Raw genomic sequence first — 27,564 nt, forward strand, 5'->3', positions numbered from 1 at the left:
ACATGTTCAAGGCCTGTTTACAGAGTCTTCAGGTGTGTCGGTTACATGTCGATGAAGTAGATTAGATGTGGGTGATTCAGAGATGACACAAAAACCCACGACAGCAACCAGAAGAGACAAATAAAATGTGTTTCGTTAGCAACATTTTGACCCCTTCACATTGAAACAAAAAGGGAGATTATAATTGTGGCACATTTTATCCACCAAAGATGCACACTGGGACAGTTTCATTGACCAGTGAGTCACGCAAATTCAACCTTGTTTTCACCTCTTTTTATTCCATTGTTTTTTTTACATAGCGTAACTATTTGAAAAATATTCTTTTTTTTTTTTTTTTACCCTTATTCACTTTCCTTGTAGAGAGTAGATTGATGATTAGAAACCACTGTCAGGTCTGTATAATAAATATGAAGCTGGAGTCAGCAACGGTTAGCTTAGCTTAGCAAAATTATGATAGGAGTTATAGGATAGTCGGACATATGAACTCACATACAACAATGTTTTTGCACTTTATTTTTCAACGCATTATTCAAAGGAGACAAATCAGTGAGCTTCAGTTTTGGCTAGCTAGTCCTAGCTAAGCTGAGCTAACTGACTGCTGGTTGTAGCTTCATAGTTAGCGCACACATACGAGAGCGGTCTCGATCTTCTCACCAAACTCTTGGCAAGGAAAGTGTCTTTTACAATTTGACACAGCTACTGTAAATTTGTTAAGCAAGCTGGGTCTTTTAGCAAACAAATCCACATTTCATCAGTAAGACTTGGGTGTAAATAGTTCTTTAATCTTGAGTCTACTGTCCTCACCGTCAACAGTCACATGTGTATTGTATTATCATGCACAGATTGCCAACACCTACATAATTAAATGTTTCTCACAATGTAGCCAACAAATGACTTAATGCTCAGTGCTGTTGAATTTGTACCAACTGTCTTAAATTACAGATCCACGTCCCTGTAAAATGAGGCTCGATGTGAAGAGTCCCTCCCGTGATATTCTCCAACAGAGGATGAGGTTTCACCTACTGATAAGATAAGAAAGTAATTTCAATGCTACAGTGAAGGGAGTACTGCATCTCAGGGCGCTTTAAAAGAGCAAAACTGATCTTTTGGCAACACACATTTGAAATCTGTAACCTTGAGGTCATATTTGCTGAATGTGGCAAAAATAATAAAGAATACATTTTACTCCCCACTAACTTGTTGACCTTTAGTGAGCACAAGGACATTATTTTACCGGCCTTGATGTAAATAAAACAATTAGGATCTCAGACGTCATCAAGAGCTGTCAAGCAACCAGTGAAAACTAGTGAAAAGTTGAGCTCAACTGTCAAAACACTTGATTAAAACGCCCGTTGCACTATCACTGTCTTGGTAAAATTGCTCTGAAAGTCACGTATGTGGAAACAACCAGTCATGGTCCGTAATTGTTAATACAAAGAGGGTCATTTTTTTTTTTATCATTTTGGCAATTCATGAGACACTCGAAACAAGAATTAAGAACCATAACCGTCAATATTAGTGAAACATACTAGAAGAAAAATATGAACCTCTCAAAAGAGTTTCTGATATTTTTAATTGTCTGCATACTGCAGTACTTGAATACATACTCATACAGTATCGTTTATAGCAAATAACTGAATTATTTCATTTATTTAGCAAAAAGCATGCTGAATAGAAAAAATGTCACTTTTTTTTTTTAACCGCATAAAGTGATAGTAAAATTCTTTATATCGTCACCTGCCGATCCTCTCTCGACGACTGTGATATCTACAACGGCATGACAAGAACCAAGAGGCTTAGGCATCTAAATCAATAAAGAGAAAAGTGATTGCCTAAAACTGTTGAAACCAACTTCAACCGGGTACCTGCACAAATATAATCTCTTTCCTAAAGAAGCACAAACACCTCTGAGAGAGGTACAAAAAAGACAATATGAGGGTGTTACAGCAGGAGGAACAAACATCATTTTGGCTGTAAAACAGGGAAACGTCCAACTAGCGTTGTATGTGTGGCGCAACAGAGAGAGAGAGAACGGGAGACGGACGCAGACACACGGAGAAGACAGAAAGAGATCTTGAGGTCTGTGGTGAAGCTTAAAGAGGCACCAAATTCAACTGAGGAAACACACAAAGCAGGTTGGGTTTAAAGCAACATCAGTCAATAGACCAATGGTTCTTTAATCCTCGGTGCACTGTGAGGAACTGTGGACAAATAATCCATACGACGTCAACCCTCCTCATCTCATTCATGACTGGAATTTTCTATAAAGGGTTAAAAAAAAATATTAGACCTAAATCCTAAATGGTCTCGCGAGTAACGTATTACTAACTTTTCTTTCATCTTGCATTAGTTGAGTAGTTAAAAAAAAACAAAAAAAAAACATTAAGCCCACTTTTGCTGATGTGTTCCTCCTGAACGCTACTCTTTTAGCACAGTGATAGTCTGACGGGATGTGGCTACAAAAAGAACAAGAAATTGAAGAATAGAAAAATAAGTTGCTGTTGTTTGCTGCCGACATGGTGCTGTACACATTACATTACAAACCCACAATGTGCAGTGTCCACTGACAAACGATAAAATGTTCATTATTTAATTAAGAGTGTTTTTTTGTGTTTTTTTTTTTTTTTTTAAATTTCATTAATGGATTACCGATTGTAAAACGTGACTCACGTACAATACGGACAGCGCACATGCTCCAACTCCGCCCTTCAAAGTTAGACTATGCCTCTTTTGACTCTTCCAGTTGAGAAGTTGAACTCAAAAGCAGTAAAACGCACCTTTGCTCCATTTCTAGAGCTTTGCAGCCTCACTTTGGTTTTGAGCGACCACTAGCTTTTGGTGGCCAATGCTAGTTAACGCTAGCCAACTTTGCTCGGCTCTCGCCCCTTTAAATTACATTACTGGGTCAGTTATGACTTGACTCTACTTGTTCTACTTTCACAATGTTTTTAGAAAAAATCTCTTTTACCAGCGGCAACAATGGCCTTTGTTTAGTAAAAGTTACATAGTCTAGCTTTAAAAATGACTAAATGTGACAGTGAAAAAAGTTCTGGGTGGCCTGAATACCTTATTAGCCTCACAGGCTGGGGTGGATAACAATATCCGTCACAGAAAGTCATGATGAAGTTGCTCCATAAATAAATACCCCACCCTCCCCCCTCCAATTAGGAAACACTGCACAGGGTCAGCTACAAGTGTTGTAGCTGAGCAATGAGAGTCTTTCCTGACCTTTTAGTCCGTCGCTTAACAGTCACTTGAGTTCCAGTCATCTAAAATATCATCTCACCAAGACTCCAGCACACAGCCACATAATGTCAGACAACAACACATTTATTTGTTTTCAGCAAGGTTTCTTTTTTATCATCACGAAGGCATATACTATTTTTCTCTGTATATTACTTGTTATATATATCTATATATCTCTCTCTCTTTATATATATAGATATATATCTAAAATATTTATATAGAAACAAAAATAAGCGTACATTTTTGCTGAATAAGATTGAAGAATATCAGCAAAGGGCATTGTAAACCATGGTCCATCTAAAACAGGTGAAAGGTATGCTAGTTCGCCCTTTCCCAACTCACCCACAGAAACAGATTTGCATAGGCAAAAATGGGATTAGCCCTTAGACAGTGGATTCCTGAATTCTTTATAGAGATGCAAAATCTAGTTCAGCTCAGCACAATTAAAACCAAACATACATACAAACAAAAAAATAATGTTGACTAGGCCAAGCTCTCTGTAACCCCTCTGGTCATATACATAGTCATTTTTCTGTGCACATTTTTGTTTACAGTGTTAGGCTTCAAGTAGATCTAAAAACAACTTTTACATTGACAACTAGATGTGAAATAAATTAACCAACATGAGAGGTAGTGGAAAGCCTACAGAGACGTTTGTTGTTGTTGTTGTTTTTTTTTTATACAAAGAAGAAGAAAAAAAACGTGTCACTAAGGCCAAAGCTTCTCCATCCTCCTCCACCCCATCAGGACACTTCAGCTCTCAACCTTTGTGCGGTCGATAAAAACCACCGGCACGTTTTTTTTTCAGAAACCCACTCACTTGGAACCCATTGGAAATTTAAAGACAAAACTCTAAACTCAGCGATGACACTACATCACTTCACGTCATCGTCATTGCTTGTGAAATCTACATTTGAAATGAAGTTATTCAAAATAAACAACAGTGTACTTTCCCTCCACTGTGTAAAAGTCACAATAAATTAAGAAGGAAGGACGTGAGCCCGTCCCTCCCTGCAAAACACCATTACCTGGGTTTCGGCTGCGCCTGTCCTCCCTGTAAACCCTGTAACGTGCTCCTGGAGTTGAGCACTACAGAGATCTGCTGGCTTCTCTGCTCACACTAGGGACAGCTAGCTTAGTATTTAATACGGTACACACATCTCACAATTTATAAATGTAAACGTGGTTGAATTGCACCATGATTTCCTTATCTAGTTCTTGGTGAAACATTCACGTGTTGATAACCGTGTGGACCCAGCAACAAGGGAACATAGCTGTACTGTGCAGAAGAGGGATTCGTCTGCAAGGAGAGCCTGACGAGTGGCAGGCTTTCTTCTACCGAGTCAAAAAAGTTACAAAGTTGTCCAAATACAACATCTAAAGTGGTTCCAGGAAATGAAAACGGCCCCAATGAGTATGTTTGACAACGGATCCTTCATTGGTTGCCGTGTATTGTTATGCTTCATGCATGCACAGCTCTGCATTACAGCAGCTAAGCGTTATCAATCAAGTCCTTACGGGTGTTGCTGTAGTCTGTGTGTGAGCACTGTATTGCCAAAGGTTAAATATAGAACATTTTCACTAAGGAACATTGCAAAACTGTTGGTGATTATTGGTTTAGACTTGCCTTCTTGACATTACAGTGTACATTTTACATATTTATAACCAATTCTTCAATCTTTTGTAATATAATATCCTGGTTTTGACATGGCAGCTTCACTGGGTTAGAATTTTAACACTGTAAGTAAATATAAACTCAAAACCCCATGATTCCATGGACTCTTTTTTTCTATTGAGGCTGAAAAGGACTCTTTTTTTTTTTTAAAGATATATTTAAATATCTGCGTTGTTATTGAAGTCCTCTTGTAAAACTTGCAAATGTTAACTAGAAAACAGCCCGTCTCTAGAATAATCCAACAGTGGCATTAAAACATTTTGAGTATTCTGTTGCAGTTAGTAATTTATAAGATAAACGTCTGACAATTCAAAACCAGTCTAACATAGTGGGACACCGATCTAAAATCACTAACTACATCCAATTGCACTTCAATAGTCTGCTAGACATCTTGCACCGCCTACTCTTGAATTGGATCAATTGGCACGTGAACTTCAGGTAGTTAAAGGAGATGGCAACACGGATGCTTACACGTATCAGTGAGGAGTGGCACTGTTTCATTGACACTTTAGTACTGCCACCAAACCAAGAGGTCAGCTATTGGACTTGGGAGGCCCAGTTCATTAAACAAAATGGCATATACTGCATTCATGCACTTTCTACTGCACAGCCACAGGCCAGGAACAAAGTTCAAATGTTCACATCATCAAAAAACAAAATGTCCTTTTCAAAATGTTAACGGGACATATGGGCAAGACCCCCCCCCTTAAGTTTATTTTTTTTTTCAACATTTTTCTGTTAAGTGTGTAACTGTACCATACACACACATAGCCATTAACATCGCATGCTGTCAAAGTCGGGTTAGAAAAACAAACCAGAGTGTGTAAGGGCTGGCAGTGGGATGGAGGATTAGCGTGGCGAGCTAGCACAGGCATGCTGGCTGCTTGCCTACAGCATGCTGAAACCTAGTTGGCCTTGTTGAGAGGGCTAGCGAGGAGCATGACTACACATATGCCTTCGCTAGCAGGTTAGCATTGTTATAGCAACCCTCTTCACTAGCTCTGGTTTTAAAAAAAAAGTGTCTTTAATGGGTAGTATCTAACTGAAGGACTACCATACACTCCCAGCTCCATCTGCTGGAGAAACACACATGCACCATAAGACTCCACAGCCTGGTGACAAGTCACATCTGATATCGCTTCGCAGCATCTTTGACATCATGTTTGGCACCCGGGTCACGTGGCTGCAGCGCGATACTGGACGTCCAACGTCAGGGACCGCGATGTTACCTCAAAGACAAAAAGCCAGGGCCTAGTAACCTTTTCAAATGAGATCAGTGCCCGCTGCATCTGCTTTTATTCTCAAAGTAGAACCAGCTTTCCATAATGCTCGATACATAAAACACCAAAATGTAAACCCTCTTTTTCTGCATGAACATTTTTAAAGGACTATTTGGAGTCTGCAGTGTCCCCCCCTCCCTCCTACCCCCTCACACACACACACACACACACACACACACACACACACACACACACACACACACACACACACACAATGGGCACCTCTGATGATCTGAGTTGGAGGGAGGAGATGGAGGGAGGAAAAAAAAAGATGGGAGGTAGGGATCGTTGGACAAACTGTGGTTGCTTTCCAGAAAAACTTCAGCAGCGCTTGTGGTGCATTTTTTTTTTTTTTTTTTTTACATGTAAAGGCATTGTGATTTTCTCAGTGGAGAGATTTTTTGTCTAAAGTTCATGGGTAGTAATAATACATGTAGCTGCCCAACCACAAATTCTAGCCCTTACTTCTCCCAGTTAAAGAATCCTAAAGAAGGAAAGTGCTTGGACGGGTGGATGGATGGACGGGTGGATGGATGGATGAGTTGGTGCTTCTGCCTTTGCTCAAGAAGCCCTCAAATCGCCTCAATAAAAAACTGCAGTAAGCTTAAAATTGGCAGAAGTGTACTTTTTTTCCCTTCACTGAATGTAGACATCCAGACAGAGAGACAGGTCGGACATCTCGATATTCAAAAAACGGTTGCAGTCCGCGGCTTACATCGTCAAGCTACTGTTGAGAGAGAGAGTTACATGCAGAGCCAGTGCTTCAACTGGTTGAACGGGCGAGAGACGCCCCAACTCCCACTAACAACCAGGTGTCATGTTTGGACAGTAAAGAAATTAAAAAACAAAATTTTACACATCTGAGGAATGGGACAGAATTAAAAAAAAACAACTATGTGAAATAATGAGTAAGAGAGAGATAATATTAAAAGTGAGAGAAGAAAGCATGAGGTCTAAATATTACAGTACAGGAACAGTTGGCTTGTCCTTTCTCTCTCTCTCTCTCTCTCTCTCCCTCCCTCCCTCCCTCCCTCCATCCCCACCGACTGAGGAGTCCTTCTCCACAGTTAACCAGCAGCTGGCCTTCAGGTTGGCCATTTCAACCGACAGCTGACAAGTGGGTTGGCCAGTCAACCGTAACAAACAGCACAAATTGCTAGCTAAACAATCACTGGCCAGACTTAATGGTCTTAAATTGACCAATAACCAACCAGCAAAGGCCGACCTGGCTCCAGTGGAGAACTGGATATAAATTGCTTAAAAAATATAAATTAAAAAAAAAACAACAGCCAGCTATCTTGGATGTCATTCAGTCTTTTTCAATCAAAAAAAAAGAGGGAGAGATTTTCCAAACCCGACTTCTGGCACCATAGTAGTATTTGAAGTTTTAAGTAGTAGTCTCGTTGGCGTTAACGATGGCGACGAGCGAGGGTGGAGGAGTCTAGGTGTCGAGGCAGGTGCGCCTCCTGTTGGCCAGGAGGTCTCTGTAAACGGAGGAGTTGAGGAAACGGGGGAAGGAGTCGCGGTGCATCAGGGTGTAGATCTGGAACTGGGCCTCCTCGTACATCAGGTTGCTGGGCTCCGCCAGGGTCTGGTTTATTCCTTCTCTGACCCGCGAGTCCAGACTCACCTGGGAGGAAGGGAAATACACTATATTTACTAACCATGGTGTTTGCAAAGTAAATGGTGAATGAGAAATATATTTAGCATTGTAAAAAGTGCAGCTGTAGCGCCAAGTACTTACAAAATATAACAATTTAAGAATAAGGTGCATTATTATGCTTTTAATTACGTTTTAGCACATTGTGCTGATGTGGCCTCCCTTTCACTCTTTATTTGAAGTTCAGAACTTACTGTGTGTTATTATATTATGGTTTGTAGTTTTATAGTCATCCCTCTACCAACACCAACATTCCCAGTTTGAGAAAAAAAGGGTAAAAACTAAAGCTGGGCCGTGTTCGCCTCTGGCTCCTAAACCACTAAATCCAGTCCTGAAAATCACATCCAAGTCGGGATTACTCAGTCAAATAGCTGCGTTAGTCGCCCGCTTTGACATAACCACAGCAGTCATAAAGTACAGCGGGGAATTTATTAGCAGAGGTATTTTGCTAGCAGTAAAGTTATTTGTGTTATAAGTTAGTATAAACGCTTACAGCAGAGAGATTTACTCGCAGGGTAAAAAAACAAACAAATACAGTTAGCACAAGTATGTCCATCGAGGAATATTAGTTGCGTGCTTTGACTTTGCTTGACTTTCTACATGGAAAGTCATTACGGTTCATCATCTGCAGACAGTGAATGTATATACGAAAACATCCATTTCAATCTAGCAACACATGACACTGCCATCCCTGGAGCATTGTCCTCTAGCATGGCAGCGCTCGGCTCACTTCTGCTTATTCAACACAGATGGAGCTGGTACCTCTTTGGGTGATAGTATGGACACGTAGTCTTCGTATATGATCCTGGACTTCTCCTCCACCACTGTGGGATCTATCTCCTTCTTCAGCTCCTCACAGGCCAACCAGAACAGCAGGTTGTCCTCGCTGTACTCCGAGCGCAGGAACTCCCGGAAGACCTCCCGGCCCTCCAGCGAGCGCAGCATCATCTCGAAGCTCCGTGCCCACGACAGCACCTCGTCCAGACTCGGGTGTCTGCAGTCGGACGTAACACAAAATGAAGACGGACACACGCAACCATACTGACACAAGCGCGCAAGGATGACGGTGGCTGGGCTTACTGTTCATCTGCAGCTTCAATACTGTCCATCTTGGTGCAGGTCTGTCGTTCACTCCGCTCCATCCTGTCTTCAGTCCTGGAAAGGGGACAAGTAATGAGTGTGCTCGCCAAAATCAAAGTTTGCACTTATTTCTGGCACTTTAAATGGATGAGTTATTACGAGATGAACTTGTCCACGGAGATACATCTTGCATAATAAGGCTGCAGCAATACATTGATTGTAATAAAAAATATCACTTCTAAAAGATAGTGTGATTTTATTTTTGTTTCTCTAATTTATCTCCAGACAAATCAGCATTCATCACCCTTTGTTAATGCCCAACACAAATAAAATGCAACAGCTTGATTTCTCCTCACGTAGGACGTCCAGATCCGATCAACAAGATCCTCATCAGTAAGTATCAGTAGGTAGGTTTGTCTCATCAAGAGTTTGACCCATCCTTCAGACTAAAAGTGGAGATATCTCAACCTGCAACTTCTGCAATCTGTGACTTTATTTACTCTTTAAACTTTATGAAAGTGCATTACTAAATTGTTGGAGTACCATCTGCAGCCTGTCAATGAGGGCCGTGTGCACAAATCTCTCTGTTATTAGAGCTGAAACTATTGATTGATTTAATAATTATTGGATCAATGGAACATTAATCCATTTGGATGATTGCCATTCTCAAGCAAATCTGCGAAGACGATCTCGTCACGGCGTCACACTTTTGAGCTTGTATTGCCTGTATTTGTGTACCATTTTACAATTTCTGGACATTTTATAGCCCAAACAATGAATCAAGAAAATAAGCAGGTGGACAAATCAATTATGAAAGTAACTGCTAAATGCGTCTCTCCTGAGAGATGCAGAGTTCATCTCGTCCAGCTATCAATAGCTCTCCGGAAGCAGCAGTGTGAGCGTGAAACGACATGCTCAAAGTCCATGAAGTGAAAACCTTTATGTCAACACTTGAAAACACACACACACACACACACACACACACACACACACACACACACACACACACACACACACACACACACACGGGAGCCTCTCTGTCTAGCGTAGCTCAGTCACACATGCTGCATCACACCATGGAGGCTCTTTCCTTCCTCTTGCTGTCTCTTGTCAAAGTCCCCATTGTGCGGTAGTAATAAGCTAAGCTAGCCGTAGCCCGCGGGCTCCCTCACAATACAGCTAAATATACAGACTGTTCTTCACAGCTGTTTTGCATGTGATGTAGGGATGGAAATAGAAGGCACTCCAGCTAGATAAGGGCCTTGTCTGAGGGCGGACGAGGAGGGGTTCGAAAGGAAGGGGAGACAGGAGCGAAAAGGATGGATACAAAAACTAAACACAACAGTGTGCTGTGAGCCATCAGGGCTGTCGACTCATATTCTAAATTAAAATACCATAAGATAAGGTACAACGTTATTAATCCAGGAGGAAATTCTCGTGCCAGAGTTTGATCAAAGATTGAATCAAAATACAAACATGAGCACAATAAGAGTAATAATATATAGAACACATATTTAATATGTGAATAAGAAGTAATACTGACACAGTGCAAAATAGAGTAGCATTAAGAGTGAGGTAGATATAGTAAAAACATAAAAGCAATTTAAAAAAAGAAACAATTCTAACAGCATACGATTAAGAAAAAAAAAGTTATTTTGCACAATGTTGAAAAAAGTAATAATATATATATATATATATATATATTTTGCAGCAGTACAGCAGACCGTCTGTCTCATGAGCACTGAATGCAGCGCATGATGGGAGTCAAACAAAGTCACTTTCATGTATGGAAAATGAAATGTAACGTTTTACTGGGAATCCCCACTAGAAGAGAGACGGCTCATCCAGTCCACACCGACTCCTTCCCCAGGCTGACTGACAGCAGACGTTTACTGGACCAAAAATACTTTCCATGTCTGCTCCAGGGGGAGAAAAGTGTTGTCGGATCATGTATTGATTCATTGAGTAATGGCAATCTGCTCCGGAGCTCACGGACAGACTCGGAGCCTTCATCAATCAATATAGATGTGATAAACAAGTTAAAAACATATACATATACACACACACACAGCAGGATATTTGTGTGATTTACATGGCTGTCTGTGCAGCGTACAACACAGTGGGAGCCTCACAGGGCGGATTAATACATTTAATATCATGAAAGCATCGTGTCAGACTTCAAAAACACCTTCAGTGGGGATCGGTTGAGCTGAACAAGGAATACATGAAAACATCAACAAGCGTAATGACAGCAGAGAACTCTGCCAATGAGAGTGAGACGCCGTGTCCCAACAGCAAACGCTGTGTTACGTCATGTCAACAAAACATGTAACTATCAGCTGTGCGCTCCAGATCCAGACTGGAGACGTCACCGCTTCAAAGAAACATGGACCTTTTAAACCGAAAACACAATGTTTTGTATTTGTATTAGTGGAAATTACACACAACTTAGCCAACGGCAACTTCGAGGGGTCTCCCTCCAGGGAGGTTGCCACTATATTTGTTTTTTTTAACAGTAAAATGAGGAAGTACCGAACACGTAAATCGTCATCTCAACTTCACAAATCAGCTTTCTCCTGTCCAGTGCTGTGACTTTAAAGTGACCAACAGGAATGAATAGGAATAAGGCGTCACACTCTGTGCTGCGTCATTTATGGATAATGGGCAAAAATACGAAATTGAATAGTTTTGAACCCCTGTAGGTTTTTAAGATGGGATATTTGTCATTTCGCCAGCCTGGAGAACCCATTCACACTTTTGTTCTCCTTCAGTCCCTAAACTTCACCACAGCGGCAGACGAGATCTCCTGTGACTCTCACAAGTCGTAAATACGAGTGTAAAAAAAAAGAAAAGAAAAAAGAGAAAGGGACACAAGGGAGTGATTTCCATGTAACTGACGCAAACCTGCACTGAAAAAGCAAAATTGTCCCTCCCAGCATTCACGCTAAAATAAAGAAACATGTCGGGCGCTGAAGACACTTTTCCAGGACCATTTCGAGGATATCTGACACCGGCATTTGATTGAGCAACACCCAGAGGAGTCACAGAGCGCTCACTGCAGGGGCCCGAGTCCACAAGCTGCCACCACTTCAGATGAAGTGGTGTGAAAGAAGCAGCACATTCACCATTCACTGCCTGAAAACAATGTTTCATTCACTCTTCTCTCCCGGCAAGAGTGCAGCCCCAGTGAGGCACAGCACTTACTGCTTTCGGTGCCTTGCTCAGGGGCAGTAAGTGCAAGCTTGTAACCCGGTAACTGTGAGCACACAGACATGTTTAGTTGAAAATGTAAGGCAGGAATTAAAGGTGCAACTCGTGATTATGTTCGCGATTAAACAAAACATCCTTTGCTTTAGAACATGTTACAAAATGCCAACCATCGTTTCACAAAGCTTCTGCTTCCATGTATAAAGGTTTGCTTCCAGAAGCCAAAGATATTCACTTTACAAAAACATGAAATAGTCACATTTTTGAGAAGCTGTAACCAAAGCATTTTTTGCATTTTGTTGAAGAATCAATAAATATTTTGACAAATTGACAAATCTAATTATTTTAGCTCTATAAGGAACAATAGCCACTTTTTTTTTGCTATCCTTCCATTCAATTGTTCATTCAAGTTTGAGCAAACTTTTGAAAAATAAATGTGAAGCACGCTCATTTTTCCATCAACTATTTCCAGCAAATGAACTAAGCAAGTCGGATGATCATCTACAAGAGAAAAAATGGAGAGGAGTCTTTTTTAGTCGGTGGGGAAGAGAGAGAGAGGGAGAGATAGAGCGAAAGGACAAGCCAACTGTTCCTGTACTGTAATATTTAGACCTCACGCTTTATTCTCTCACTTTTAATATTCTCTCTTTTTTCGTCTTTAGTTGGGCATGGTTCAATTGTTCTTTCATATCAGGAAACATTGGCCATGTTTAATGTTGTCCGGAGACAAAGACGAGCATTCACATGATGTGGGAAAATCAGAGAAGATTCCGACAGCAAGAGCGGCTGATCGGTCACGGGAGTTAAATGTTCGCTACGTCAGAACTTATTCGGCGAAAGTGTTTCCATAATCTATTAAGCGCATCGACTATTTCTCCGAAACGAGCCTAAAAAAGTGTTTTCGCAATTGAGTATGTTTTTTTAAACTTTGCCGTTTCCACAAAGCTTTTTTAAGGCAATGCTTCAAGTGAGAATAAATATGAATGGAAACACTGCCAGCGACTGCCTGAAGTTTACCACCAAGATAAACATCACCAGATACCCGACCGCTGCCACCTTTTATGCATTGATTTATCCCCCCACCCACCTCCCTAAAAAGAAATATTTCACTTCAAAAGAAAAAAAGAACGGCAACCAGTTCATAAAAACACTAACGGCGAAACAATAAAATCGTCCTGTACACTCTCCAGTACAGCTTGTGTTTTGTTCAGGCAACTTCCCCCATAATTTTGGGACTTGTTTCTTATCTGACAGATGGTCCAAAGACAGAGGAAGCCCTTTGAGTCAAATATGTTGGCCAATATAATGAACAAATAAACTGTTTAACTCTGAAAACTGTTAAATAAGGTTGCTTTGGCTGGGTGTTCAAATTTACACGTATGATCCTGCTTCTAAGCATCCACGCAGATGAACTGCAGTTATGCATCACAAGCATCTTTGCAGAGTCTTAAAAAAAAGTTACTGGCTGCAAAGAAATTAGCTGAAAGTCCCCCATATGACATCATACCACAGTGTTCACAGCCCGCCAGCCCTTGTTTTTTTGTCAAACTCTTCAATAAGTGGCTACATTGCAGTACTCAATGGGCCAAATTGACATCAATTTAATTTAACATTAATTTAATAATCTATTCAATTGGGGTTATAGCTGTTTAAAATAAAGCTAGTCGACCTGAAATACAAAATAAGGTCAAACTAACCAAAACCGGGTGCTATCAGATTCTGCAGGAACAGACAGTATAGATTAGTATAGTATGGTATAGTATAATGTGCTATAGCATAGTATAGTATGGTATATACTATAGCATGGTGGGAAGTATAGTATGGTGTAATATGCAATGGTATAGTATATTATGGTATAGTATAGTATGGTATGGTATGGTATAGGCATATTATGACATATTATAGTATAGTCTGGTATTATACGGGACAGTACAGCGTATTATGGTAATGTCTGGTATATTATTGTAGGATATAGTATGTTAGAATATGGTATTGTGTGTTATAGTATGGTGTAGTATAGTCTGGTAATGTGTGATAAAGTGTTGTATAGTATAGTATGGTATTGAATGCTATAGTATGCATGGCATATTATGGTATGGTGTAGTTTAGTATGGTATGGTAGAGTATAGTATGGTGTGGTATAGTGTGGTATAGCATAGTATGGTATAGTATGCTATGGTACAATGTAGTATTTTCTTACCAGAGACACTTGCAGCAGCCGCACCAGCAGAGGCAGCAGGTGTTGGGCCGGGGCTGCCCGGGGGCCTGGGGTGGGGCCTCGATGTGCGCCGCCTGCCTTTTTCTCATCTCCACTCCACTCACACTCCGGGGCTTCGCGATGGATACACACAGAAAACAAACACTGTTGAATACCCTTCAAATTAATAATAATACAACAGAGAGTGCAGTTTCAAATTTGGAACCCCATGTTTACTTTTGACTCGCTAGCAATATGTCTTATTAGAGGGGAAAACATAAAAGGAACTCTGTGTGTGTGTGTGTGTGTGTATATGTGTGTGTGTGTGTGTGTGTGTGTGTGTGTAAGAGAGATGAAGCGAGAGAGAGAAAGAGCACTCAAGCAGGACCGAGAGGATTCCCTTCCTTGTACGGTTCGAGGGTTTCTGGCATTAAGCCACATCTTTTTCTTGGCTTTGAAAGACGCTACACATTCATTTTAATGTCTGCAGACACTGACGGAGAAACAGGGTCTTTAAATCACACGAGCAGACCGACAAGTGTTTGCAGTATATACATACAAATTCACACACACACACAATCACTGACTTATATTAACATGCTGTTGCCTTAATTAGAATGTGTGTTTTGCTCGGATGGGAGATGAAGCTATGAAGTCCTGAGCAGGGACAACAAAAACCTGAAGGGGACATATCTTGAAAAACAAACTTTTTTTCATTCAGTATCCGCTTGGCACAACAACCCGTGAACAGAGGAATAAGAAGCACCATTTAGAATTGGCTCCCCTTCTTATGTCACATACCGGCTCATTAGCATATGAGCATGTATAGCCAGGGCTTGAGAACTAGATGTGCAAAGAAAGGTGCACTATATTTTTCCCTCAAGCCAATCAGAGCAGACTGGGATTTCTCTTAAAGAGACAGAACAGAGAGTTTGTGTTGTGGTTTCATGTTGATGTTTCTGATATTTTATCTTTATTAATGTAGGTGACGTGTAATGAAAATGAGCAGGAGGCGGTCACACTTCAATCGGCTGGTCTACCGCTGCCTTGACTTTGATGTTTTAAAGGGTTCGAACACAGTAACCGTACAAACTAACTGATCAAGGCAGCAGTAGATTAACAACTCCTGTGTTCTGTGAGCTAAAGTGACTGGTTTTGTCTGGTTTCTTTCAATAGAGCACAGCAAAAAAGTGCAAAAGGAGGGCCAGTATTGTTCTTCAAGATTAAAATGTGCACAGAGGATAACTATTTCTTGTAATTGTATCAAGGCTGCTTCTTAAATACAACAAACAAAGTTATGGACTGAGCAGCGTTTACCAAAATACTTTCCCTTTGAACAGTTCAGCAAGACTTTCGTTCCTTTGTCACACAACTGCACACTAGTTCCAGTCTGTTCTCACTCTGGTCATCGCCGCGGGTTCGCCCCGGCCTTTAGAGAGGCTTTGAAGGTGAAAGTGCCTTCGGCGTTGCATGGAGAAGGAGTGTGAAGAGACACTTGAACATAACACAATGGCCCCAACGGGCAAACTACCCTTTAGGCTACTCCAAATAAAAATACCACACTCTAAGAAGTTATTCTAATGTCTGAGATAAAACCGTACAGTATCGACTAATATTACTATTTTTCACCTTCCTCCTGACAGAAGATAACACTTGGCTGGCTTTTAATGCACTAAATAGGCCGGGGAAACCTTTACCTCGCTTTAACGATAGCAGCCAAAATCTACACCAGGAAACACGATGAAGATCAGCATCATCCACTCAGCAATTTGTGGTTGTTTAAGATTCATTTGACCCGGCGGTGTGACGCGAAAGAAGCCCTAATGAACTACGGTCCAGAAGCTCTTACCTGCAAAGCCATGGCTCGAATTAAATTCCTTATTAATCACTTCAAAATCCAAATAAAAACAAGTGCGCTCCAGGACCAACAGGGGAGCCTCCTCTCTCGTCCCCTCTACACATGCCTTTTACCACCACGATGAGACAGTTAGGGCCGAGACGACCTGCCTGATATGCAAATACTGTCGCCTGACCGGTGGAGTGGTCATCAGTTATGCAGCGACCACACAGCATCTGTGGAAAAAACAGGCAGCTCGATGCAAACGACAGCGAGGGCACGGCTTTGTTCTCAACCCGGAGAAGGAGGCCGCATTGACACAACATGCAAATATAGAGAGGAAATACAAATACATCCGATGTGATGAAAAAAAATGAAATAGATGACATCAAAGAGCGTTACAAGATGGGCCAGAAATGCAGAGGTTTTTTTGGAAAGTAGTTAGATGACCCTCTCTTAATTTTCGGAGATTTTATTTATTTAGACATAACCAAAGATTGCTTCAGGAGGCAAAATCTTCCATTTTCAATCTGACACCCGTCTGTCTAAAACCTAATAACCTATGTTACACTCCTCAGATTGATTTTTGTCTGATCACCTTTGCTGTTTGTGTGTTCACGTACTTGTTCTGTAACCGCACAATAAAAATGAAGGACTGTATTCATCCAAGTTTGCAGCTCTACTTTGAGGCCTCCGCCTTATTTCACCTACACGCCAATAGCCAGGAGATGAGCGTCATAAAAGTAGCCTTGTTTTTAACTTTCAGCCGCACAGTGAATTTGTAAGGGAGGTACAGATTTATTGGAATACAGCCCTGAATGTTTGTATGCAGGTTTTAGTTCTATTATTATTTGAACAGGGACAAAGAACAGGGAACATGAAGAAGACTCCCTCAGCAGAGAGCCGGTGTTGGAACCCGTCTAAATAGTACGAAAAGTAGCCAAATTGGGCAGAAAACCGCCAAATCCGACGGCACTGTGTACCGGTTCTTTCAATTAAGGCAGCGAGGTGGAACATTCATTCACACCCTCACAGAGCAGGACGTCTGGCCAATGAGGATTACAGAAATAAGAGGGCTTTGCAAAAGAGCTTTATTCATCAATATATCTTTGCAACCGTCCGTGTGAGTCGATCATGCTTTTGTGGAAGTTTGCTGCTCTTCTACGCAAACCTGCCTCTTCACACGTTTCACCAGTAAAACACACAGATATTCATGTCTTGGTTTCCCCTCGCAGACAATAAGTGTCTAAAAAGAGTGGGTGTCGCCCTATCAAAAGAATATAAAGGACCTGGTGGGTTTGTATTTTCTACTTTTGTTTGGTTTATTAGAAATATCCTGTATCATGTGGATCACAATCATGACAACATAACATTAAAAGGCGAAGCTTATCTATGCCTAAATATTTTGACTCCATATCCACTTAAACACATGGAATGAAGTAAAAAAGGCGTTATTGCTTCACAATAATCATTTCTAGTCCACTTTCAAACTTTTTCTGGCTCTTTCAGATCCATGTTATGGTCTTCCTCAGTGGATGCAGTTTGCTCAGTTGTCACGCCAACAATTAGTTGTCATCCATCCTTTGAAGAAGACCGTGAGATGTGGTTGAAAGCTCGAGAAAGAGCAACTTACTGGACCTAAAGTTAAGTGTTTGTTTTTGTTTTTTTCAAGTACAAGAATAAACTTTCACATGTGGAAAACAAAGTGGGATGAAAATAGCCGCTGTGCTTCTTTTCTCTTTTGATCTCATAAGTTGGGCTGCAGTGTAAAAGCTCTGCTTTGGAACAACAACGCTAAAGAAATGTTGTTTGTTCTGCAAAAACCTTGAACCTCCAAAACCTCAATCAACCAACTGGTCATAGCAGAATGAACAAACTCATTTGTACTTTGGAGACATTTAGCGCCTCATTGAGGATTTTTACTCAAACTCCTCATCAAACTTTTTGTATTTGTCTTGATCTGAAACATTTCAAACACAAAAAGGTGATCATTACTTCCCTCTCGACGGACTCTCATTCAAACGTCACACACATGGAGCTCCGATGTCTCCTCCATGTAACATCTCTGTAACAAAGAAGCATTACAATCACACTGGACAGAAGTCAAACTTACCATGAATTAGCGAGTTCCTAAAAACAGGTCAGACCGAGCAGTCATGGCGTGAGGTAATAGGTTGCTGGACGATAGCAGGCTTATTGAGGGAGCGACCCAGCTGGTGGACGGTCTAGGCTGTTTGGCTCGCTGGAAAGAGACGTGACTGGCCTCACCATCCCTGATGGACTGGCACAAATCGGGACGCGAGAGCGGATATGAAATCAAACTACTTCCTCCCCTTGCTTCCTTATTTGACCCGCTCCTCTGGCGTTTTTCGCTCGCCGTCCCCTCCTACGCTTCCTCGGATCTCAGTGAAAGGGTCATTGGTGGCCTTGAGAGTACAGGGAGCAGTCAAGGTACAGCATCTGGAAAGCAAGCAGGGCAAACAGGCAAAGCAGAAATGCAGGAATTTATTTTCGTTGAAAACCGCACGGAAAATATATCAGTTGCTTCCGTAATGACAGAAGTGCACACTGGCCAGTGCTGCAGAGAGAGAGAGCAGGACCTGCTTTTCAATTCACTTCATACTGTCTCACTTCAGACCAATGATCTAATATCGGCTCTATCAGCTGATATCAATTTATTAACACGAACATCTTTAAAAAGAATCCTTTTAATTTGGTTCGTGACCCAATTTGTGACTGTGCTTTAAAGTTGAAAGATAAACTTGGCAGTGCTCTCTGGTGGATACATGATGTCACGGTCACACTGTTTAAGGGCTGAAACGATTCGCCGACTGATCAAAAAGTGGTTTGACAAAAAGAATAAAGTTGATTCGCCATTGTTTCCTGCCCGTCAAAATGTGAGTATTTGGTGGTTTTCTGTTTTCGTGAGCTACTTTGAGATCTTATTAATATTGGCAACGACAATTTGTTGTTTCTAAACTATCTCAGACACATCTTTGGCATTTCTGCACTGCATCACACATTGTTCAAACTGTGATATGCTAAGGGGTGTGGTCAAAACAAGAGGAAATATTAGCTCAAATGCAGTATCCTCATCATCCTCATCATCCTCACGTCACTTTCACACTCATCATGAAAAGGATTAAGCTCATCGGTGGTGTCACGACCCAACACTCAATCACAGTCAGATGCCATTAGCTGGATTTTGTCTCTGACGGAAACTGACTCAGAGCCTGAAGGCGACGGAGCTCCCTGGGTCGCTCTCATGCAGCATGTTTTCATACAGGAATTACTGTTCAGACGACGCGCTTCCTCACAAGAAGTGTTCACATGTTGACCACCGGAGACTCTTTGTTGTATGAGCTATCACTCATACAACTCAGTCCGTGACTACAATCAGGAAGTAAAAGACATTGAAGATCACCGGAAGAGAGAACAGATAATCAAAACTATGTGTCATTGAACATTCTTAATGATAGTAGGTCCACAGCATATTAGGTTTTTGAGATGACAAACTTAAATTGTATGTACTTTTTTAGGTATTAGTTGTTGTTTTTTTGCCTTCAATGTGACACAAGATACATTGAAGGCAAAAATGAAAACTAAGAGACAGCAGAAAGTCTCAATACTGTTCCAAAGTCAAACTAAACGGCCATTCCCTCAACGCGAGAGGCTTGAAAACAAAACTTTATCTTTTAAATGAAAAGTCTAAGAAGACTGATTTTGCCTAGTTGTAAGCAAAAAGAAGGCTTTTGTGTTGTACTTGTGAGAGTTTCAACTGTGTGTCCCAAGAGGAAGATGGCCACGGTCACTTAGTTACACGCTGAGCTCGAGTTGAGATAAGTCAATTAAGTCATTGACAGAAAAATAATCCGGAAACTGAAGTTTTTTGAAAGTCATTTTTCAACCCAAAAAGTTGTTAAAGCTTCTCAATTGTGAACATTTCGCTGATTCGATTGACTTTGTATCACTGTAAAACTGTCCATCTTTGGGTTTTGGACTGCTCCTTAGCAAGAAATTTGACACCTTGGACTTTGGAGTGATGACTTTTCCCTCTTTCCCATCAGACAATAACTGGCTAATTAATGAATAATAAAAGTAACCGTCATTTGCAGCCCTAGAATAAACCAAGCAGACGACAGTTTGGATGAATACAAGTTAAAACATGTTATTGATGACGTACAGGCCGGACTCCACATCACATAACACCAAACTCTGAGACATCAGATATCTCTGAAGTCTGCATCGTAAAAAAAAAAAAAAAATCTTCACCCTACAACACATAACACAAATCTCAAATGTGTTGATAAGACAGCTGGTGGTGTATGAAACTTCTCACCAGAAGAGTAAAAGCTGAATGAGATGAATCAGGTCGTAGTGGCAACACAACCTGTGCTCTTCTCTAAACTCTAAACTCAACGCATCACTTGCACAACAGCGAACAACTTTACTTCGTGGCCTTCATCGGGGTCATCCTCCCTCTGACTCAACGCACCCGTGGGAGACTGCAGCGTGTGGGTGCTCCCTCAGCTGTGCACGACGCGAGCTCTTCCCCCGGTGCATGACAGGAGAGGAACAAACAGCAGCAAACAAAACTGTTGTTTTAAAATAGGAGTCAAGGGCAGCGGCGAAATGAACTTTCGAGTGGAGAAGACAGTTTGTGGACTGAGCGGTCGCAGCACCGGGGTCTGTTGCATCCGCCTGAAGGCCTGTGCATATCTTCAGATAACAAGTCAGCAGCTCATCGGACCCTGCTCCCTCTCTCTCTCTCTCTCTCTCTCCCTCCCTCTCTGTGCACTAGCTCTGCTGGCTAGCTGCTCGGGCTGGGTGTCGCGCACGGTTTCCCCCCTGCAGCTGTCCGAACCATCTGCAGGTCGGACCGGCCGGGAGAGGAGATCCCCTCCCAGCTGACACCACGGAGTGATTCACCGATGAGAGAGGGAGAGAGAGGGGAGAGGAAGAGGGGGGAGGGGGGTTGGGGGTGCTGCACAGCGCAGACTGTCGCACCGGATTTTTTTTTCTCCCCCCCCCTTAGAAATCAAACACCACCCACTTTCTGCTCGCTAGCTTTAGCCGACAGCCCAGAGATCCGCTATCTCTCGGCACAGCGAGAGGAGGAGGTGTCAGCTAGCGCCGTGCTAACGTCAGCTAGCCAGCCCCTGTGCGGAGCGCTAACTGCAGAATAACCAGCATCTTACCCTCGTCTGTGTCGGGCTGTCAGTGTCCGAGGGCGGTGGGTTCAAAAGCGCGACGTCCCGGTGCTTATTGAACGACATCGTAAACGGGAATCGTGCGGTGAAATGTCCATCGCCGCCGTTTTTTCTGCCATCCGCCCCACTTCAGCACCGAACGCCGCCGAGCCCCTGGATGCACTGCGCAGGCGCGCTGCCACCGCTGCTCTGGGGCTGCAGTCGGCGAGGAGATGCACTGCCGAGGCGCCGCATACGGTCTGCAATGCACAGAGAGGAGGGGAGGGGAGGAGAAGGTGGGTTGTGAGTTTAAGCATCTTTAAACTCACAAACACAATCGCCTGTATGTTAATACATGAAAGCCCCTCCATATTCGGAGTAGTGGGAGTCATCTTTGTCTTTTACTCCTCTTGCCTTCTCTTGTTGTTGATGTTGTTTACCGTTGCAGTGTGTTTATAATGACCATAACGTGTATTTTATACCATATGCACAATATAATGATTCTGCAGTGTATTATATAGACACATGGTTATTTTGTATTGTTATCTGTGAGTTTGTGGACATTTGTGTCAGTGTCTAAAAATGGAATTTCCCCATGCAATAAAGGACTATTAAAGCACTTATTCTTGTTCTTTCTCTTCCTCTTCTTCTTCTCTCTTGTAAGCAGGCATGCACACACAGTTTCATACTTCTTAGGTGATTTTAAATTAAATGTGCTCAGTAGAAATAAGCTGCACAGGGCTGTGGGTCAGCACTTACGAGAACAGACTGTACAATGTAGAATAAAGCTTCTAAGGAGACAAATTAGAAAAACATCTTCTCTGTAATCGCTTTTTAATGGGCAATCACTTTGTCTGAGGTCAGACAGCAAGAGTGTAAATGTGTTTTTGCTGCAGGAATTCCCTGAGTGACTTAAGGTCCATTTGAGACCAATTTATGACACGCGAAAGATTGATTATTTAAATTCTGACTTAATTTATCCATTCACTAATTTGTCTATTCATCCCTATATACTATTAGAAATCTGTAGACACAAAGTCATGCAGACCATCGCTTTGTTAACTTATTTTCGTTTTGGAAGCTTATACAATCATCTTTTTTTTTCCTTCTCAAAAATAATAATTACTGCTGAGACTATTTGAATTAATGACTTGTAGGTTTTCAATCGTATTGTTTCACTAAGACAATGTGCATCTGCAGCGTGAGAGTCGCCTCCATTGAGCTTCAGCAGGCTGTGATGACTGATCAAACTATATTTTCCTCCTGTTAACAGAGGAGGGCACCAAAACTCTGCTCTCTCTCTCTCTCTCTCTCTCTCTCTCTCTCTCTCTCTCTCTCTCTCTCTCTCTCTCTCTCTCTCTCTCTCTCTCTCTCTCTCTCTCCCTCCTCCCCATACACACACACACACACACACACACACACACACACACACACACACACACACACCTGTTCTGCAGCAGTAGGGAAGCTTAATAGCAGGAATTACGAGAAAATTATGAGAACATGTTTCCAGTGGCAGAGGCTTTCAGCTGACAGATATCACATTTTGTTTCGACAGTGCAAATAGACGACAATCTTATGGATTGATGCTTTTTTAAAATCATAACAGAAGCCAAAGCTGTTAATAAAAAACAACTAGAGGAACTGTGGTCAGCATGAAAACCGTACTGAAAGGATGGATTTATTAAATCCATCTGGTGTCATTCGGACTCTTTACGAATCACTATTTAGAGGAACCGGTGGGAGGATGATGGTAAAGTTCATGACAAGGAAGCCAAGATGTAAACTGTGTATGTTCCTCGACACCATTGGCTCATTAAAAGGGATCTGAAGTGTCTCGAATCAAATCCTGTTTTCTTCACACGCTGAGGAGTGTTGTGCTGATTAGCATTGTGAGAAGGTCAAGAGCGACCAAAGCCCTACTCTGCTTCATCATGGCTCTAAACATGCAGCAGCACTTCTCTGCAGAGAGGGAAACGACGAATAATTAGCTGCATGAGTGTTGAAGGGATTAACATTCGAGAACAAACATGTCTGTGCATCTGGATTTAAATACTCTGCATGTGCGAGTGGATTGTGATTAAGCAAAAAAAAAAAAAGAGTGCGCAATCATCTTTGTGTTTGCGAAGGAATCAGTATGTGTAGATGTACATGGGTGTTTTGTTTGAGAGACAGAGAGAGGGAAATGAGATTAAGGGACAGCAGCTTTGGAAACACAATCCATCCAACAGTTCTTGAGATATTACAGTCTGGACCAAAGTGATGGATCAACTGACTTATTTTGCTCCCTCCCAAGAGCCACACTGCCACATAAACCTGCAGACCAGGATCTTTGCTCGCAGACTGTGCCTGTAGAGATCTCCGTTTGTTCAATGTCTTAGTGTGATTTATTGAGCAATGTTCCGCAGACAGCCTTCTCGGGCCTTCAGGCGTTAATTTGTGTGACTGCTGTATGTTTGTGTATGAGGGAGAAAAACAGATTGGCGGACAGGGACGCTGGTTGGAGCTTGCATTTATGGTACCTTACTTGTGGTCTGAAATGTGCATTCAGCCCTCATGGAGAAGTAATGAGGGCTGAATGCAAATTTACAAACGCAATACGGGTCGACTAAAGCTGCATCAAGTGTCTGAATTTCCTCCGTGTGCACAAGTGTCACCATTCAGACTACAACAGCCTTCATAGGGCAGAAAAACACTCTATATACAAAATATATATTGATCCACTGCAGCACTGGGCGGTCAGCTTCACACTCAAACACCCATCACTTCTTGTAAATACTGAAGCTCACATTGGTCATGGCAGTTTAGTCTGCCCCCTACTGGGGAGTGCAACATCGTGTCACCTAACAAGAGGAAGCTTTTTAAAAAAAAAAAAGTTATTGAACAAGATTTAATCTAAAGGCGTTGGCATGGATCAAAAAAAAGTATTTCTGCAGGTGGCGCATATGGGATTGCACTCTGGAAAAACATAGTTTCACTTGGTTGAGTCCAAGTCCATTGTATCAAAGGGGAGTCAAGTAATAAGTTACAAGATAGTCTCTTGTGTCCACTTAAACATACATTGAAAGTTTGGATAACAACTTACTCCGATGGAGAGTGACTTCTGAACTACATCTGCATGTTCAGGAGTTATAGATACTATATTAATGCTCAGAATGTTAAATAAAGATCCTTTAACAAACACAGACCTTTTTTTGGCTCGGTCTCTTCCTCCCTTCAGCATATGTGAGCAAATATCTTCCATTTTTTACTTTTCACTGAATAACCGGCTTCATGAAAAATAAATTAGATGGCTGTTAAAATTGCAAGAGCTGCCTCTCACCAAAATCTGTCACATTGGACGGCTTCTGTTCAGTAATGCATTCAGCCACATTTTCTCTGTGATGGAAACGAATCCTGCCAAGGCGTGTGTGAAGAGTTACTTCCTGTTCATCACCTATAGCGATAAAAGATCGTTTTTTTCTTACGTATTTGAACGAGCTACACTCATTTTCCCTTCCAGCGACGGCACTCTGCATGTCAATTGGCAGTTGCGCAACATCATCTTGAGCAATCTTCTCCACTTTTAGTCGTTAGTTAGAATCTCCCAATTCAGATTTTTACTAGAACATGTTTATTTGATGAATCTGACCGTCTTTGTTCATGTGGTGTGGGTTTGTACTGTCAGTCGGTCAACCACTTTGGTCCACACTGAAATATCTCAAGGAGATGGATTGCAAGTCAATTTGACATTAATTTCTCCCAGACAATGTAATGACATACGGACTGCGGTGGTCCCTTGACCTCGCCTGTCCATCTCCTGTATAGTGCCGCCATAATGTCAACTATTCATGAACTACTGACATTCCCATCAGCCTCTGCTGTACCTTATGTTTTATTATAATGAACAAATGTTCGCATGCCAACCCAACAAGTTAAGAGTAACATGGGAAGTGTGATACTTGCTGAACATTAGCATTTCATTGGCATTTAGCTCAAAGCGTGGCGAGTTTAAAGACTTGTAATGATGTGGGTTTCTCTTGTCTCCTGTTTTATTTTGAAGTCCTTGTCTTGTGTGTTCCCTGCACTTCCTGCCCCTGTGATTGTTTGTTGATTGTCTGTCCTGGTCCCTGATTGTTTCCTGCTGCGTCCAATCACCTTCCCCTCGTATTCAAACCTACCTCTCTGTTTAGCTATTGTGTTCTTTGAAGCCTTTTCTTGTTTTTTTGTTAAATACATTTACTTTTGAACTGTTGCTTGGCACTTGGGTCCCACTTGTATTGCCAACCCTGACAAGACTGAGGAAATGATGTCGTTCCTTCAAGGTCAGGTCCGATGGTAGTTGTATGGTATTTTTGTGGATATTTACCACAGGTTGTATGGGAGCGTATACAAAACTGTCCATTGCAAATTGGGGGCCATCAAAGCAAGCTTATTATTATGTATATACATCCTTTTGATTATTTGCAAGATCTGCTTTTAAATACATGTGAATACATGCAAGAAGGGACAAGACTTAGCTCGCACACACTCAACAGAAATGACAACAAACCAACTGTGACTTCAGCCTGGTTGATGAATGCACTGAATGTGGTGTAGAACGTATTGTTGTTAAACTTGCAGTGGCTCAAGCTCCTCTTAAACAATCGTCTTTAACATCTCAAACTACAGTATATGTGTGGTGTGTGTATATATATATCTTTTTTGTGTCATTTTTTTTCTACCTGAATACTGACATCCTAAAATGGTGTGTTGGAGTCTCAGGCGCCGTTCATTTCCGTTTCTCGTCCAGAAAGGTACATTTACAAAGGGAGATGGACAAATAATGTCGTGTTCTTTTTTTTAAAGGCAGTTTTCGTGGTGCTTTTTTGCTTTCTTTGACACAAAAACAACAATGGTTCCAGGCTGGATGGGAACTCAGAATTGTTGCAGTTGCCTGATGGGGATCTTATCTCGGTGAGATAGCGTGACAGCTCTGAAATTGTCCCTTCATGTTTCCAACGCTACCTCCCGCAGTCTGCACGCAGGACTTGCATGCCAGGATACAGCTGCAATTTTACTGGTCTTCTATATTACTTTATAATATCAGATGGACGTGGCATGATATCTCTGTATCTGTGATATCATGAGGAAAAGGGCAACTGAACTCTATAGGGGATGTTTTTTAGAGGTATATTGCTAGAATCTATTTTCCTCTGGACTCTGAGGGAAAAAAAGGCAATCAAGTGGTAAATTAGATTTGATTATGTATGGAAGGATCACACTTGTAAATGTATAACACTTGTAAATAAGCAAAGACACATGAATATGTCTTAACAGGCGGCTTTAACAAATGATACATCCTACATGAAGGGTGTATCCTCCAACATATTTACAGTATTTGTAGCAGGGAAATGTCTTGCACATGAAAATAATTCATCGTATACAATACTGAGACTTTTTCCAAATAGGAGCAGCATATTTTCACCACTCCTGCCCTCCAGAGCCCCTCCAGTGATTTTTCTTTGACAAAAAAAAGCTTCTGTTTTGTAAGAGTTGACGTGAAATACAAAATAGCAGCAAGGACACTTTTTGCTCCAGCGGGAACAAAGCCGGGGTTTTCACTTCCCGAGATAAACAAGCAGCGTTATTACTTTGTTCTGATGCTAAAACTCAAGCATATTATCAGGCTAACATTGAAACTACACCACGGAGCAGATGGTTAATTGCTATAATCAGCAAAGAACTCTGCAGTACTTGTAATGCTTTACTGTATTGTTTTAATGCCACAGCCTTGTCGAAGCTTAAAGGAGAAATTAATTAAAACCCAGACAAAAAAAATCAAACGTTTTTTTGCCAAGTTAATTTGCACATATAAGGAATTTGGCTTGGTGATTGGGGCATTAGCATAACCACAGTGTAGGACTTAATTAACAAATTAGAATATGACGAACAAGCAAAGCATATATTTATAGTGAAGAGTTGTGCAGATATGTGTTAATGCATCTATTTGTTTTGCATCTACTTATTTCAACCTCATGGTTCTTGAGCTTTTTCTGTCATTGCTGCCATCGGAGGAAGAGAGAAAAGTCCCGCCAGTCAACAATGAATTAACTACAGCAACATTTTAAAGGAACACAGCTCACGATACTTTACGGAGGTTCAACTCTCCAAAACCTTTCAAAACTTATACTGCTTCAATTTTAGATTCTTAGACTAAAAGTATGTTTCTTGT

The 27,564-nt window shown here is 41.5% G+C and overlaps 1 protein-coding gene across 1 annotated transcript; it reads right to left on the minus strand.

Annotated features, from left to right (window-relative positions):
- Positions 1-318: 318 nt before the first annotated feature.
- rgs17 (regulator of G protein signaling 17) lies at positions 319-21,536 on the minus strand. The gene is made up of 6 exons (XM_068567292.1): positions 21,381-21,536; positions 18,296-18,642; positions 14,349-14,479; positions 8,942-9,016; positions 8,624-8,855; positions 319-7,831 (listed from the first exon to the last, which is right to left on the minus strand). The coding sequence occupies exons 2-6, from the start codon at positions 18,296-18,298 to the stop codon at positions 7,643-7,645; spliced, it is 630 nt and encodes a 209-aa protein (XP_068423393.1). The 5' UTR covers positions 18,299-18,642; positions 21,381-21,536; the 3' UTR covers positions 319-7,642.
- Between the last annotated feature and the right edge of the window lie 6,028 nt (positions 21,537-27,564).

The sequence above is a fragment of the Clinocottus analis genome, unplaced genomic scaffold (assembly GCF_023055335.1).
Source record: "Clinocottus analis isolate CAN_PGR_092001 unplaced genomic scaffold, fCliAna1.0.p SCAF_8, whole genome shotgun sequence".
Classification (NCBI taxonomy): Eukaryota; Metazoa; Chordata; class Actinopteri; order Perciformes; family Cottidae; genus Clinocottus; species Clinocottus analis.

Excerpts from the sequence above, each read along its gene's own strand:
- rgs17 (XM_068567292.1), bottom strand. Across the intron at positions 9,017-14,348 it reads GGCTGCTGCAAGTGTCTCTG|GACTGAAGACAGGATGGAGC; the intron begins GTAAGAAAATAC and ends TCCCCTTTCCAG. Across the intron at positions 8,856-8,941 it reads ATTGAAGCTGCAGATGAACA|ACACCCGAGTCTGGACGAGG; the intron begins GTAAGCCCAGCC and ends GTCCGACTGCAG.